At 38.6% G+C, this 16427-nt stretch overlaps 1 protein-coding gene across 2 annotated transcripts in view; it reads right to left on the bottom strand.

The window, feature by feature from the left end:
• Positions 1 to 9032, bottom strand: part of PSPC1 (paraspeckle component 1) — a 70436-nt gene extending 61404 nt beyond the window's left edge. For both annotated transcript variants that reach the window (XM_073894816.1, XM_025875236.2), the window contains exons 1-2: positions 8472 to 9032; positions 2066 to 2367 (exon numbers count right to left, since the gene is read on the bottom strand). In XM_073894816.1, coding sequence (XP_073750917.1) covers positions 2066 to 2367; positions 8472 to 8837 — 668 coding nt within the window. In that variant the 5' untranslated portion in view covers positions 8838 to 9032. The remainder of the gene's footprint in view (positions 1 to 2065; positions 2368 to 8471) is intronic.
• Between the last annotated feature and the right edge of the window lie 7395 nt (positions 9033 to 16427).

Here is a 16427-nt window from a genome sequence, read left to right as displayed (position 1 = left end):
GCCTTCAGCTCAGGGGCTTCCTGCTCAACAGGAGCCTGCTTCTCCCTCTCCATTCTGCCGCTCCCGAACCCCCTTCCCCCACCGTTCTGCTCTCACATGCTCACTCTCTCTAATAAATAATATCTAAAATAAAATCTTAAAAGAAAGTATTGGTATAACAGACACGCAGACCAATGAAACAAAAGATAATGCAGATTCTTTTTGCCAAGATTTTTGATAAAAAGATAAAAAAGGAGATATCAATCTTTTCAATGACTGGTGCTGGAACAAATGGATATATGTATGGAAAAAAATGAAGTGTTATCTCACATCATACTCAAAATGGACCACAGGTATAAATAAAAAAAGCTATAAAATGTCTCAAGAAAGCACAAGAAAAACTCTGCTACCTTGGGAAAGGCAAAAATTTCATACAAGGATCCAAAAAGCACAAATCATAAAAGAAAAAAAATCATAAATTATACTTCACTTCTGCTTTCTGAAGAACACTATTAAGAAAATTAAAAAGCAAGCCACAGACTGGGAGAAATCACCATAAAACAGACCTGTATCCAGATGTTTTAATTCAATAAGGCAAACCTCCCAATTAAAAAATAGGCAAAAAATTTCGACACTTCATAGAAGATATAAAAATAGCCAAAAAGCACATGAAAAGATGCTAATCATTAGTAGTTAGGAAAATAAAATTTAAACTCATCATGAGATGCTCCTATCACTAGAATATCCAAAAGACTAAAAATATCAAGTGTTGGTGACAGTATGGAGCAACTAAACCAGAACTCTCCCACTCATCATTGCTGGTAGGAATGTGAAATGGTACAACCATTTTGGAGAACAATTTGGCAGTTTCTTATAAAGTTGAAAATTCAGCCATTTACCCCTAAATATTACCCAAGCCACATGAAAACATAATGTTCACAAGAAGCCTTTATACAAATGTTCATGGTAGTTTTATTCAAAATGGCCAACAGCTGGAAACAACTTGAACATTCACCCACCCTTAGATCACTGAGTAAACTGTGATTATGTCCATATGACAGAATAAAACAGCCATAAAAAAGAACAAAATACTGATACAATGGCATAGGTGAAATCTCATAAATTGTGCTAAGCCAAAGAAATGAAACACAGGTGGCTCCTGGGTGGCTAGGTCAGTTAAGTGTCTGCCTTCAGCTCAGATTGTGATCCCAGAGTCCTGGGATGGAGCCCGGACTCAGGCTCCCTGCTCAGCTGGGAGTCTGCCTGTCCCCCTCCCTCTGCCCTGCTCATGCTCTCTCTCTGTCTCTCTCAAATAAATAAAATCTTAGGAAAAAAAAAGCGAACACAAAAGAGTACATACTATTTCATTTACATGAAATAACTAGAAAAGACAAAACTAATTTATAGGAGAGCAGAAAGATCAATAGCTGTGTAGGACAGGGTTAAGGGGTGGAGAATAACTGCAAAAGAACACAAAGGAACTTGTTTGGATGATGAAAATGTTCTCTATTTGATTGTGATTTTAAGTTACATAAGTACATTCACTTGCTAAAACTCATTGAGTTTTACATTTAAAATTGGGGGCATTTTAATTCATGAAAATTATGCATTTATCAATCTCATGAAAAGGTTGGTCATTTCTTTTAGCTGTATCTGTTGAAAGCATAGCATCAAAGCTTGATTCCCTTGAATTTCCAGAAATTCTGTAAACAACCTAACAATACATAATAAATCCAGTTCTGCTAAAACTAAAAAAAAAAAGGCATTTAAAAAGTTGATTAAAATGTCATTCATCCATTATTTAAATTTAAAATTTTCCTTTGCATATAATAGACAGCTGAATGAAAATCGTAAAAGAATACATTTCTAAGATTCAAATATGAATCAATACACAGAAGTCTGAAGTATGACTCCTGACTCCTGGAGATACACAAAAATTTCTTACTTATATTCAGTGAACATTTATTCAACACCTACTTACCATATGCCAAGACAGTATGAACTGTACAAGGAAAGACAGAAGTTCAGAACAGAGAGAAGCCCATTTGCAACTGCAGAGAAGGATGATGAGATGTTTAAAACTTACGTTGTTAGCAAGAACGCCCCATCACCACATCTTTCCAGAGCCTTTCGTGCAGGAGGTTTTGCTGCAAATTCTACAAAACCTTTTCCTGTAGCTCTACCACGATCATCCACAACCACAACGGCTTTCTCTACAGGACCAAACTGGGAAAATGCTTGCTCTAGCAGCTCATTGGAAACAACCGGCGAAAGGTTCTTGACAGTTAGGGCTGCTCCGTGTGTAGCAAAACGAATTCGGAGAGGTCTGCTCTTCAAAATGGTGCCATCCAGCTCTGCTTTTGCAATTTCAGCCAGTGTTCTGGATTCCTTTTTAGAAGGAAAAATCACTTTTTAAAGATGATAGTAACACAAATAATTTTAAATAGTGGTTTCTAGGGAGAAGAGCTGGGTAGCTTTTGGAAAACTGCTGTTAGGGTCACTGTTTTTGTGTCATTCAATTTTGGTATCACACGCATTGTGTTAATTATTCAAAAATAAGTATGTTTAAATACCCAATGTCCCAAGTCATCACTAAAAGATTATCTATTCAGAAATTACCAGCTATTAAATATTCGAAGCAATATCTTTTTTAAATCTCCTCCATATATTAAAAGAAAATCATAATTACTTTTTGAGACCAAGCACCAGTTACTGGAAGCTATTATTGAAAACAGAATAATTTCCCACATATTCCATGCTTTTGATATTTATATCTTAATAAAACATCTCACCTCATCCCACCTCTCCAATGCCAGAAAAATTCCCTTCTCTTTTTCTTTTTTATATCATCTATGAAAACTACTATCAGATATTGTTAACCACTTCTGAAATACTTTCATGGGCTACACATTTCTCCATTATATTGAGAAGCAAACGTGTACAATCATGGGCTATAAGAGTTCTCTCCATTATAGAGAGAATCAAGTGCACACGCATTTATAAACTAGAAAATACATTCATTGCTGAAACCACTAGGGAACTTCCTATTTGAAGAATTCAAGAATATAGACATCTAAACATTATCAACAAACTGACAAGTTTAATATAGGTATGTTCTTTTTCTTTGTGTTGTGAGAACTCTCCAGGGAGAACTGAAAGTTTTACATGCATTTGTAAGAGAACAAATACACTGTCTTATGAAAAAAGTCTTAAGGTCACAATAGATCCGTATACAATCCCTAAAATATTCATGACATTTAAATTACTGCACTTATGCAAAAATCTATCTACAGAACTAATTTTACAAAGACAAATGAATCTAACCTTTTTACAGATTTTCAAAACAGCTATCTTTAAAAATTACTCTTGGGGTGCCTAACCGGCTAAGTCAGTAAAACATGTGACTTGATCTCAGCATTGTAAATTCAAGCCCCAGCTTGGGTACACAGATTACTTAAAAATAAAATCTCAAAAATAAATCAGTAAATAAAAATTACTCTTAAATTTTTTTTAATTATTCTTAAAAGTATCTGCAAGCATTCAATAAATATCTAACAAGGGACAGGTACTTTGTACCTAGTATGTCATATAATCCAACAACTTTGAAAGGTAGATTTTTAAAATGCTGTTGGGTATAACTGGGAATGGAAAGAGGAATGAGGAAATTTCATGGGGGTGATGATAGTGTTCTGTATCTTAATAGGAATCTGAATTAAATGTTATTTGTCTAAAATCACCAAACTGTACACTTATAATTTGTGCATTTCACTGTATGCAGATTTCAAATACCTCAAAAAATAATACTGGACTCTAGTTAATGACAAGCATGCCCAAGTGTTCAAAGAGTCAAGAACTGATGGGCAGAGAGAGAGATGAATAGGTAAGTGAAAAAGGCATATATAACAAAACTTAAGACAATCTAGATGGTGGATCTATGGATGTTTATTGCTATATATCTGAAATTCTTTCATAGTAAAATGTTTAAGGGTAGGAGGATAAAGAAAACCTGGTGAGGATTTTCTAAAACCGAAGAGTGGCGGGGCGCCTGGCTGGCTCAGTTGGTAAAGCGTGTCACTCTGGATCTCGGGGTTGTGAATTCAACCCCCACACTGGGAGTAGAGATTACTTAAAAATAAAATCTTAAGAAAATAATAAATAAATAAATGAAATAAAACCGAAGAGTGCTTCCAGAGGGCATCTCCTGTTCAGATTCAGTCATGTATATTCACAACATCACATATTTTTTCCCCCAAGGGAAGCAGGAAATCCCAATTTTTATGTTAAATCAAGTAATTTTTTTACAGTTGGCAATGAATTCAATTTTTAGTACTTTTGGGCCAAATAAAATGTTTATGCTGTCAGGAATTTTCAATACCAGAATCTTTCTTCAAAGTTCATACTTTTCATGGTTTTAAATAATTCTACATCAGGGTTTCTCAACTTTAGCTCTCTTGACATTATGGGCAAGATAATTCCTATTGTGGGGGGCTTGTCCTGTGCATTACAGGAGGTTTAAGCCAGTAGAACCACGCCCACTTTTGACAACGAAAAATGTCTCGAGATATTGTCAAATGTCCCCTGGGAAGCAAAACCACCCCATTTAAGAACCACTGCTGTAAATGTGTACTACAGTTATCTGTAAAATCAATTAAAATTATGTGTTTGAAATGAAACCAAATTATTCTTCATGCCGCAGAATAATTATAACAGGGTAACTTTTACTAAGTACTATATGCTAGCCATTATTTTATATAAATATACATATATATACCTATATAAATAGACACACACACACAAAGCTTTCATTATCCTCATCAACAATCTTACAAAGTGGGTTGTTACTATCCCCACTTCACATATGGGGAAATAAGCGTAGACAGGTTGAAGTAACTCGCCCCCAGATCTATAAAGAATTCATAATCTCTACCAATATACCGTAAGTCCCTCCTTCCAGCTAGTGTCCCTGCATAAAAAGTAAAACTATAGACTTTTAACTTAAAGGAATACAAAAAATAACAAGAAACTAAGTGACTACCCCAAGATAGAGACCACTTGAATTAGGATCTCATGATGTCCACTGGACCCTTTCAAAAGGCTCTTTCAAAGCACCTGATCTTTTCTCATTGTTCGCTAGTGGTTAAAACTGACCACTGCAAGAGTACTAAATTAAGTACAAGGAAATCCACTGATGCAAAATGGAAATAGCCTTCAAGTCAATCAACAGAAAGTTGACTGGGTAACTGGCAGTCCATTCACACTGTGAAATACAATAGGGTCATTAAAAATCAATCTAATGATATGAGACGATGTCATAGAGATATTAAATGAAAACCTCAAATTACAAAATGTGTACAGTATTGTTTGCTATGGAAAAATCACACCAAGTTTAACAGTGACTACATTTAATGTGTTAGGGGGCAATCTTTCACTAGAATTAAAATTGTAAGAAAATTACCTGAACTAAAAGAGCACTTTAAATTATAGGCTGGACAGGCCCACTAAGGAGATTCTACATCTTCTCCAGTATTTGACATTCCATTAAGAAGCACACAGCATTTCATTATTAAAAACAAAAAAGGGGAGAAGGTTTAGTCCGCAATGGCTAAATTAGTGTAAATTCAGTTGATTTTTAACTCTTTGATTACAAGAGTGGTTCTCAAACCTTAGCAAGCATAAAAATAACATGGAGGGCTAATTAAAACCCAAGACTATTGGGCCCCAAGCCCATAATTTCTGATTCAGTACATCTAATCTAGGGTGGGGTCTTAGAATTTGCATTTCTAACAAATTCTCAGTTAACAATTTTTGAGATGGTCTAGGGTCAGTCGGCATTGCTAGCCTGAGTGGTAGGGAAAATAATGTAAGTGGCCATCTGCGTACACTAGTGAGAAATGTGAATCTGCTGGAAAGGAACCAGTTTTGTGAATCACCGCTTCAGAAGTCTTGTTTACTAAAGCTAAAAAAGTAGGGGAGGAGGGAGATAAAAGCAGAAAGAGAGTTCAGGTCAAACTTATACCAGTTTTAACTATATTAAACTAGGTTTAAAATGCACCATCGGGACTCCTGGCTGGCTCAGTCTGAGAAGCATGTGGCTCTTAATCTCAGGGTTGTCAGTTCGAGCCCCTGACTGGGTATAGAGATTACTTAAATAAATAAATAACCTTTTTAAAAAATGCACAACTTCTCAGTTAATTTAGCCAATCTAATGTCAGTAACCACTCGAAACCTAAAAAAGAAGCTTTTGGGTCTAAAATTCCACAAAATGTACCTAAATTAAACACAGTCTACTTCAACCCTAATGTACCATGGATTAGGACCTTATGAGGAAATTCTACATATATAAGAGCTCAGAAATATTTAAGGCTTTTGAATGTACCTGTTAATCATAGAGCTCAGATTAAACAGTAAAGTTATCCATAAAGCCAAATCTTGTAAGCTAAATTCTAATTTCCCACTGACATATTTTTAACATTCCTACACAAAAAATACAGCATGATAGGTTTGGAGGAGCATATCCCAAAGGAGCAGACAAGGGCCTTCTCAACTCCCCATTTCATAATCCCATAGACTATTTTTTAAAAGAAACTAAAAGCAAATATCCACTAGCCACATGTAGCTATTTAAATTTAAGAGTAAGTAAAATTTAAAGTTTAAATCCTCCAGCACAATTGCTACATTTCAAGGGCTCAACAGTCACATATGGCTAGTAGCTACTACATTGGACAGCACATAGACATAGCATTTCCAACATTGCAGAGGTTCTATTGGACAGGGCTAAAACCCTAAAGGAAAAAAAGGATTATGAGTAGCTTTAAAGATAGAAGGAAAAAGATTTTTCCATGTCAAAATGTTTACTATTGGCTTATTTTTTAAGTGTAAAGCTTCCCAAACAAAAGGAAATGCAGTCCTATCATTCTTCCTCCAGAATGTCAACTTTAGAACAGACCAACAGGGTGCCAGACGCTAAAGAGTATGAAAATGTTAAATAACATCTTTTTGGAAAGTTTACTAAAAATTGCCTAAAATACTTCATTGTAGAAACCTAAGTTCCTTTAACATAACTTCTGGAATTATATCAAAAAATAATTTTACCAAATGACAGACTGTTTCTCTAACGTCCAAAAGATATTTATAATTTTATGTTCAAAACGCACTGATTACTTAACTTCAATTTTAAGGAAATTTCCAGATCTTATTAATACCCTATGAATATTTACCCTTCTCTTGAAGCCATTTAGATTTTAAATGGTCAAATGTTCTCCCTAAAAAATACAATGTCATTAAATTACGAATCATTTCTATCTACATATTAAAGTTTTGCCTTGGCCAATCATGAAGAGAACCCGATTTTCAATGTTAAAACTCCAATAAGAAAGCTTCCACAAACTGCCATGCACATAAAATTTGAGGGTCAAACTAGAAAGGCAACACAACACAAATAAGCCCTTGTGTAAAAATATCTCCAAGAAAAATATTTTGTTGGAAAAAAAAAATCCAGCATCTAAATACGAATTACAATAAAGCTGTATAATTGACACTGATGGAATTCACCACAAAGCACATAAGAAAACTGAATAAAGTAGATATTTTGGCCTATAAGATTAAACCCCCGCTATCTGAATTAAAACAAAAAATGTAAGGGAGGCACAATTTTTGCATGTTATTGGAAAACTTCTAAGACTTAGACTAAAAAGTATAAAATGTGTACTCTCCTAGCGTTAAAATGTGCACGTAAAATATAGAACAGTATATAATTCACACACACCCCCAAAAACGTGGAAACGTCCAGAATGTTTAGGAAGAGAGCATCCTACATAGATACGAAACAATTCAACACCGTCCCAATGTTGCAGAGTTTAAGAACTAGGCAGTTAAAGGTGGGCTGCGCTGAGGTGGGGGAGAAACAAAATGGTTTACCGTTAAACATGCAAGTCTGGTTACAATCAAGGAGATGATTTGGAAAATTTTTAAGAAGCGAATCCGCTGGTTGGTCCTCCATGCCCAATGATATTTCTGGTAAGACCCAAGCTTCCATTCAAATTCGTATCTAATTCATTTCCCTTAACACAATTGTGCCTGCAAGAAGTCTCACCCCAAAACGTTCCTGACCCTTGTCGGAACCAGAGAACTAAAACCTATTGGGCCGGGTTAGCCGTAGCCTATATAGCGCGGGGCAATCGAAGCCGGACGCGCGCAGAGCAGAAAACGCTGGCGACAGCAACCACGGAGCGATGGGAAACCGAGCCGGCTAATCGGAAATACCGGGCTAAAACGCCGCTCTGGGTGAAAGGACAATCCAGCGCGGCGGGAAAGATAAGGACGGGAGGCGCCGCGATTTTCACAGGCCACAGCAAAGGCCGCAGCTGGGACAAGGGCTTTCTCCAAGGCGGCTGAGGAACGTGGACCGCTGCCGGCGGCGCAGGGCTCCTCTCAGGGGCCTCGCTTCACGCCCCCTTCCCTTCACACCCCCGCCAGCCAGGTCCGACACTCACCAAACGGATGAAGCCAAAGCCACGGTCCCGATTGATGAAGACCTCACTGGGCTCGCCGTAGCGCTCGAAGAGCCTCTTGAAGTCCTCCTCCGTGATGTCTGTGGGCAGGTTCCCCACGAAGAGGCGACAGCGTTGCGTGTACGTCTTTTCGCCCGGCTTGAGGAAGCTCTTGATGTCAATGGTGAATCCCATCTCTTCATCGGGGTGGTCCTCCGGGGGCACGGGAGCAGGTGGCGCCGGCTCCCCCGCCAGCGCGAGGGCCATGGCGGCCGCCGGCTCGCTCTCGCCTGCTGCGGACTCAAGAGCTCGAAGGCGGGCCGGGTTTTTCTCAATGCGTACTTGCTTCAGGTTTCCTCTTAACATCATCTTAGTGAGTTCACTTCAGATACCGGATATAAGTCTGGAGCTATACCGTATCTCTGTATATACCTAGAGAAACGGAATATAGAAGGAAAAAGAGAAGACAGCTAGTTCGCCTAGCCCGCTGCCTTGCCTGGTAGGACTCACGGCCCGGGTAGCCGCACGTTCAAAATGGCGCTGCCACCAGCCGCAGTTACAAGCAGAGACGCCAGCTGTAAGCCCCGCCCCTCCGCAAAGGCCGGCGCCGGAGCCAACGCGCCTGCGCATTATTGGCGCCAACGGCACGATAACTAGCATGCGCATGAGCACAATATTATAATGAGCTGTGGAACCAAGCTACCTCCTAGGCTTCGCGAAATGCGGTTTCCCATCCTTCTAAATTAGCGGACTGTTGGGTTGCACTTGTGAGAAAAATTGTTATGTGTGCACCCAGCGTGTGAAAACAGAATGATTTGGAGTATATCCGTATTCTTTTAAATATCCAGCTCAATTCTCAATGATTATGGAAAAATGAAAACTTGTAGATGTTATGCATAGCATTGAATAAGAAGATATTTCCCAGTAATTGGAACACGTGAAAACATTTGTTTCTGCCCGTTTCAACAGCAAGGTTTTTATTATATTTACTGATAAGATTATCCCGTTCTATAAAATAATTATGCTGTTGATTATTCGCCTCGGAGAAGGACTCCATGAAATTGCTTATGAAATTCTGAACTCCTATGGACCATACTCCATAACACAAGTCAACAAATATTTTCTGTAAAGGGCCAGATTGCAAATATTTTTTTTAATTTTTTTTAAGATTTTATTTTTATTTACTTGACAGACACTGCGAGAGAGGAAACACAGGCAGGGGGAGTGGGAGAGGGAGAAGCAGGCTCTCCACCGAGCAGAAAGCCCGATGCGGGGCTCGATCCCAGAACTCTGGGATCATGACCTGAGCAGAAGGCAGACGCTTAACGACTGAGCCACCCAGGTGCCCCTAGATTGCAAATATTTTAATATTTGTGAGCCATACAGTGTCTGCTAAACTACTCAGGTCTGCTCAGTACCTCTCCTGGGACATGAGCATGCACTCTTCAGTGAGTGTCAAAAAGAAATGAATTCACTTTCTGCAAAACATTTTAGTAGTTTCTCATGAGGTTAAACATATGCTCACTTAAGAAGAGCAATCCCACTCCTAATTATCCAAGTGAAGTGAAAACTTGTGTTCACAGAAAAAACTATAGGCAAATGTTTATAGGGGCTTTATTTGTAATCAACAAAAAATGGAAACAATTCAAATGTCCAACTAGTGATAGGTAAACAGTGTGACATTCATATAATAAAATACGCTCAGCAATAAAAAGGAATGCACTACAGAACACAGATCAGTGGCCGCCAGGAGCTGGGGGGTGGGGTGACGACACAGGGACACAGGGAAATGTTCGGAATGATGAAACTATATTCTCACTGAGGCGGTGGCTACACAATTGTATGTGTTTGTCAAAACTTGGTAAACTGTGCACTAAAAGGGTCAGTATTACTGTTTGTAAATTATGCCTTAAAAATTTTTAAACTGTCCAAAAATTTAAAAATAAAATACCATCAAGACTAATCCCTATTTACCTTAGTTACCATCCAAATTCTAATCACCCAGACTCTAATCCCCATAGAGTTCTATAAATTCCTGAGTCTGACCCAATTCCCCACACCCCTCTCAGTTGCTCTAAAGCCTTTTATTGAGTGCTTGGAAACTCACTCTCTGTCATCAGCAAAATCCCCTATCTTTAATTTTTTCTCTGAACATCTTCACTTTCCTGCTTTAACTGCAATATTGTTTTCCTCTGAAGATTGCTTCCCCAACAGCCCTCCCTAGAGGTGGACATTTTTCCTACATCCCATGTGTCACCAGACTTAAGGATGAGACAGAGACATTCTCCATGATCCCTTGCAAGTTGGAGAATATTTCCCCTCTCCTTCAGCAAAAATCCCAGCTCCAAATTTCTCGTGCCAATATAAACATGAGCTTATGCTCCCTCTCCTGCTCTCCCTCTTCTTTACTCTTCCTTCCCCCGCCCCATAATAACTTTCTCACCTCTCTTTAAATTTACAAACACAAATGTGTGGTAGGACCTCAGCCCCTAATTATTTCTCTCACCTAACAATTTCAGACTATTTTCTCTCTCCTCAAACCAACACTCCCCCCACCTCATTCATAGCCAATAATGTCAATTTTTATTAACTTCAATGAAGAAAAAGACACAATCAGAATAAAACTGCCTCACTCGATCAGCGCCAAATCAACTAACCTAATACCATATGTAGCCTTCCCTCCTGTTACAAGAATGAATTGCCAATGATCCCCTCTAAGGCCAACCCCCTGGATAGCATTTTCTTTCCAAACACTTTGCTTCTGCAGTTAACTAGTCACCTTCCCAAGTGGTCAGTCACTTGATCTGTACTCAACTATATCCATGTGCAAAACAAAACAAACTGCTGATGAAACTGTCACTTTAAAAAAAAGAAAAAGAAAAGAAAAGAAAAAAAACCCTCCTAGACCAACGTTGTCTTTTAGCTATTTCTTTACTAGAAAGAGAGAAACAGAGACACCAGAATTGTCTATATTTTCTGTCTCTATTTGCTCATTTGATATCTCCTTAAGCCACATTAATCAGATGTCTATCCCCACATTCCATTCCTCTGAAACCTCTCGGCACAGTGGGTGACTCTACTTTACCAGGTGCAACAGTCAAATCTCAGACTTTTCAGCAGCATTTGACATTGTAGACCCGTGCCTGAGTTTCACCATGTATAATTTGGGAATAATACCTACTTAACAGTTATTGTGCACAGTAAATGAATTACAGTATAATCTTTGGAAAATATTCTGATACCATAAGTGTTATTATTGGTCACTTTTCTCCTACCTTCTGGAAACACTATTCTGTCTTCCATATTACCATATTCTCCTGGTGTTCTTACACTCACTAGCCACTCCTCAGTCATTATCTTTCTTAGGAATCCTGAGTATGTTGGAGAGCCACAAGTTTAAGTCCTTCTCTCTTCTTTAGCTACGTTCATTCCCTAGGTCAGACCATCCACATCATGGTACCTCAGAAGCATTACAGGATGTTTTCTAAACCTCAATACTATTTGCATTTTAGACCAAATAATTATTTGTTGTGAGGGAATGTTTAGCAGCATGACTGGCTTCTACCAACGAGATGCCAGTAGCACCTCATTCCAGGTTGTGACAAAGCAAAACCTGCCAGGCATTATTCTAATTGTGTTACACTTATTAACTCATTAATCTTCATAAGATAGATATTATTGTTGTCACCTTTATTTATTTATTTATTTATTTATTTATTTTAAGATTTTATTTGTCAGAGAGAGGGCGGAGACAGCACACAAGCAGGGAGAGCAGAGGTAGAGGAAGAAGCAGGCTCCCTACAGGGCAAGGAGCCCGACATGGGACTCAATCCCAGGACCCTGGGATCATGACCTGAGCCGAAGGCAGACGCTTAACTAACTGAGCCACCCAGGAGTCCCTACTGTTGTCACTTTTACACTTTATTTTTTAGAGCAGTTTTAGATTCACAGCAAAATTAAGAGCAAGGTACAGAGATTTCCCATATATTCCCTGCTCCTACATATGCACAGTCTTCCCCATTATGAACATAACCCACAAGAAAGATACATCTGTTACAGTTGATGAACCTATATTGTCACGTCATGATCACACAGAGTCCAATAGGGTTCACTCAGTGGTGTATATTCTATGGGTCTGGAAAAATTTATGATGACATGTATCCACCATTATAGTTATTATACAGAGTGCTTTCTCTTAAGATTTTATTTATTTGAGAGAGAGACAGAGAGAGCACAAGCAAGGGGAGGGGCAGAGGGAGAGGAAGAGGGACAAAGCAGACTCCCTACTGAGCAGGGAGCCCATGCAGGACTCAATCCCAGGACCCTGAGATCATGACCTGAGCAAAGTCAGACACTTAACTGACTGAACCACCCAGGCGCCCCTATACAGAATGCTTTCACTGCCCTAAAACTCCTCTGTGCTCCACCTGTTCATCCCTCTCCCCATCCAACCTCTGGAGATCACTGATGTTTTTGTCTCTATAGTTTTACCTTTTCTAGAATGTCATATAATTGCAATCATATAGTGTGTAGCCTTTTTAGACTGTCTTCTTTCACTTAGTAATATGCATTTAAGATTCCCCTATGTCTTTTCATGGCTCAGTAGCTCGTTTCTTTGTAATACTGAATAATATTCCATTGTTTGGATGTAGCACAATTTATCCATTCACTTACTGAAGGACATCTTGGTTGTTTCCAAGTTTGGCAATTATGAATGAAGCTGCTATAACATCTGTGTGCAACTTTTTGTATGGTTATAAGTTTTCAACTCCTTTGGGTAAATAGCTAGCTGTGAGATAGCTGGTCTTTCGGTAAGAGTACATTTAGCATTTGCGAAACTGTCAAACTGTCTTCTAAAGTGGCTATACCACTTTGCATCCCCACCAGCAATGAATGACTGTTCCTGTTGCTCCACATCTTTGCTAGCATTTGGTGTTGTCAGTGTTCTAGATTCTGACCATTCTGTTATGGGTATAGTGGTATCTCACTTTTGTTTTAGTTTACATTTCACTGATAATATAGCGTATGGAACATCTTTTCTTATGCTCATTTACCATTTATATATCTTTTCTGAGGTGTCTGTTAAGGCCATTGGCCCATTTCTTAATCAGATTGCTATTGTTGAGTTATAAGAGTTGTTTGTATACTTTGGATAACAGTCCTTTATCAGATATGTCTTTGGCACATATTTTCTTGCAACCTATGAGCTTGTCTTTTTATTCTCATGACAGTGTCTTTTACAGAGCAGAAGTTTTTCACTTTAATGAAGTTCAGCTTATCAGTTCTTTCTTTCATAATTCATATCTATGGTGTTATATCTAAAAAGTCATCACCATGGGCGCCTGGGTGGCTCAGTTGGTTAAGCGACTGCCTTCGGCTCAGGTCATGATCCTGGTGTCCCGGGATCAAGTCCCACATCAGGCTCCCTGCTCAGCAGGGAGTCTGTTTCTCCCTCTGACCCTCCTCCCTCGTGCTCTCTATCTCTCATTCTCTCTCTCTCTCAAATAAATAAATAAAATCTTTAAAAAAATAAAATAAAATAAAAAGTCATCACCATGGGATGCCTGGGTGGCCCAGTCGATTGAATGTCTACCTTCAGCTCGGGTCATGATCCCAGGGTCCTGGGATCGAGCCCCACATCAGGCTACTTGCTTAGCGGGGAGCCTGCTTCTCCCTCTGCCCATTCTGCCTGCTCTGCCTGCTGCTCCGCCTGCTTGTGTTCTCTCTGACAAATAAATAAAATCTTTAATAAATAGTCTTCACCTGGGACACATGGGTGGCTCAGTCAGTTGAGCGTCTGCCTTTGGCTCAGGTCATGATCCTAGGGTCCTGGGATTGGGCTCCCTGCTCAGTGGGGAGCCTGGTTCTCCCTCTCCCTCTGCTGTTCCCCTTGCTTGTGCTTGCTCTCACTCTCTGTCAACTGAATACATAAAATCTTAAAAAAAATAAAATAAAAAGTCATCACCAAACCAAAAGTCATTTAAATTTTTTTCAATTTTTCTTCTAGGATTTTTAAAATTTTGTGTTTTACATTTAGGTCTATGATCCATTTTGAGTTAATATCTGTGAAGGTTATAAGTTTTGTGTATAGATTCTCTCTCTCTCTCTTTTTTAATATGTGAATGTCCAGTTGTTCCAGCACCATTTATTGAAAAGACAGTCTTGTTCCATCATATTGCCTTTGTTCTTTGCCAAAGATCAGTTGATCTATATTTATGATGGTCTATTTCTGGACTCTCTATTCTGTTTCATTGATATATTTGTCTATTCTTTCTCTAACACAGTATTGTTTTGATTAGTGTAACTTTATAGTAAGTCTTAAAGTTGGGTAGCATTAGTCCTCCAGCTTTGTTCTTTTCCTTCAATATTGTGTTGGCTACTCTGGGTCTTTTTCCTCTCCATATAAACTTAAGAAGCAGTTTGTCCATATCAAAAATACAACTTGCTGGGATTTTGATTGGGATTTCATTGAATCCATAGATCAAATTGGAAAGAACTGACAATATTGTCTTACTATCCATGAACGTGAAATATTTCTCCAGGGGCACCTGGGTGGCTCAGTTGGTTAAGCGACTGCCTTCAGCTCAGGTCATGGTCCTGGAGTCCCGGGATCGAGTCCCGCATTGGGCTCCCTGCTCAGCAGGGAGTCTGCTTCTCCCTCTGACCCTCCCCGCTCTCATGCTCTCTCTCTCTCTCTATCTCATTCTCTCTCTCAAATAAATAAAATCTTAAAAAAAAGAAATATTTCTCCATATATTTAGTTCTTTGATTTCATTTATCAGAGATTTGTAGTTTTCCTCATATAGATCTTATAATTTATTGCATTTATATCTAAATATTTCATCTTTTGGGGGAGCTAATGTAAATGGTATTGTATTTTTTTAAAAGACTTTATTTATTTATCTGAGAGAGTGAGTATGCAAGAGATAGTATGAATGGGGTGAGGGAGGACAGAGGAAGAGGGACAAGCAGACTCCCCGCTGAGTAGGGAGCCTGATGCAGGCTCAATCCCGGGACCCTGGGACCACAACCTGAGCCGAAGGCAGACTACCCAACTGACTGAGTCACCCAGGCTCCTGGTATTGTATTTTTTTTATTTCAAATTCCACTTGATCATTCTGGTACGTAAAAAAGTAATTGATTTTGAAAGTTAACCTTATATCCTACAACCTTGCTATAATGCTTATTAGTTTTTTGTCAATTCTTTCAAATTTTCTATATACACAATCATATCATCTGCATACAAAGACAGTTTTATTCTTTCCCAATCTCCATACCTTGTATTTACTTTTCCTATCTTATTGTATTATCTAGGACTTCTAGAACAATGTTGAATGGCAGTGGAGAGAGAGATGTCCTTGCCTTGTTCCTGATCTTACCAGGAGAGCTTTGAGTTTCTTACCATCAAGTATGATGTTAGCTATAGGTTTCTTGTGGATATTCTTTATCAAGTTGAGGAGGTTACCATCAATTACTAGTTTACTGAGAGTTTTTATGATAAATGAGTGTTGGATTTTGTCAAATAATTTTTTCTGCATCTAGGGTGCCTGGGTGGCTCAGTTGGTTAAGTGACTGCCTTCAGCTCAGGTCATAATCCTGGAGTCCTGGGATCAAGTCCCACATCGGGCTCCCGGCTCAGCAGGGAGCCTACTTCTCCCTCTGACCCTTTCCCCTCTCATGCTGTTTCTCTCTCTCTCTCTCTCTCTCTCTCTCTCAAATAAATAAAATAAAATCTTTTAAAAAAAATTTTTTTTCTGCATCTATTGATAAGACCATGTGATTTTTCTTCTTTGGACTTTTGATGTGATGAAATATATTAATTGATTTTTGTTTTTGTTTTTTAATTTTTTTTACTTTTTTTGTTAAGATTTTATTTATCTATTTGACAGAGAGAGACACAGCAAGAGAAGGAACACAAGCAGGGGGAGTGGGAGAGAGAGAAGCAGGCTCCCTGCTGGG

The sequence above is a fragment of the Callorhinus ursinus genome, unplaced genomic scaffold (assembly GCF_003265705.2).
Source record: "Callorhinus ursinus isolate GAN/ISIS: 27379988/994484 unplaced genomic scaffold, GSC_fseal_2.0 scaffold7, whole genome shotgun sequence".
In the NCBI taxonomy this organism is placed as follows: domain Eukaryota; kingdom Metazoa; phylum Chordata; class Mammalia; order Carnivora; family Otariidae; genus Callorhinus; species Callorhinus ursinus.
Note: the sequence above shows the minus strand (reverse complement) of the source record. Positions and strands in the feature narration are given on the sequence as shown.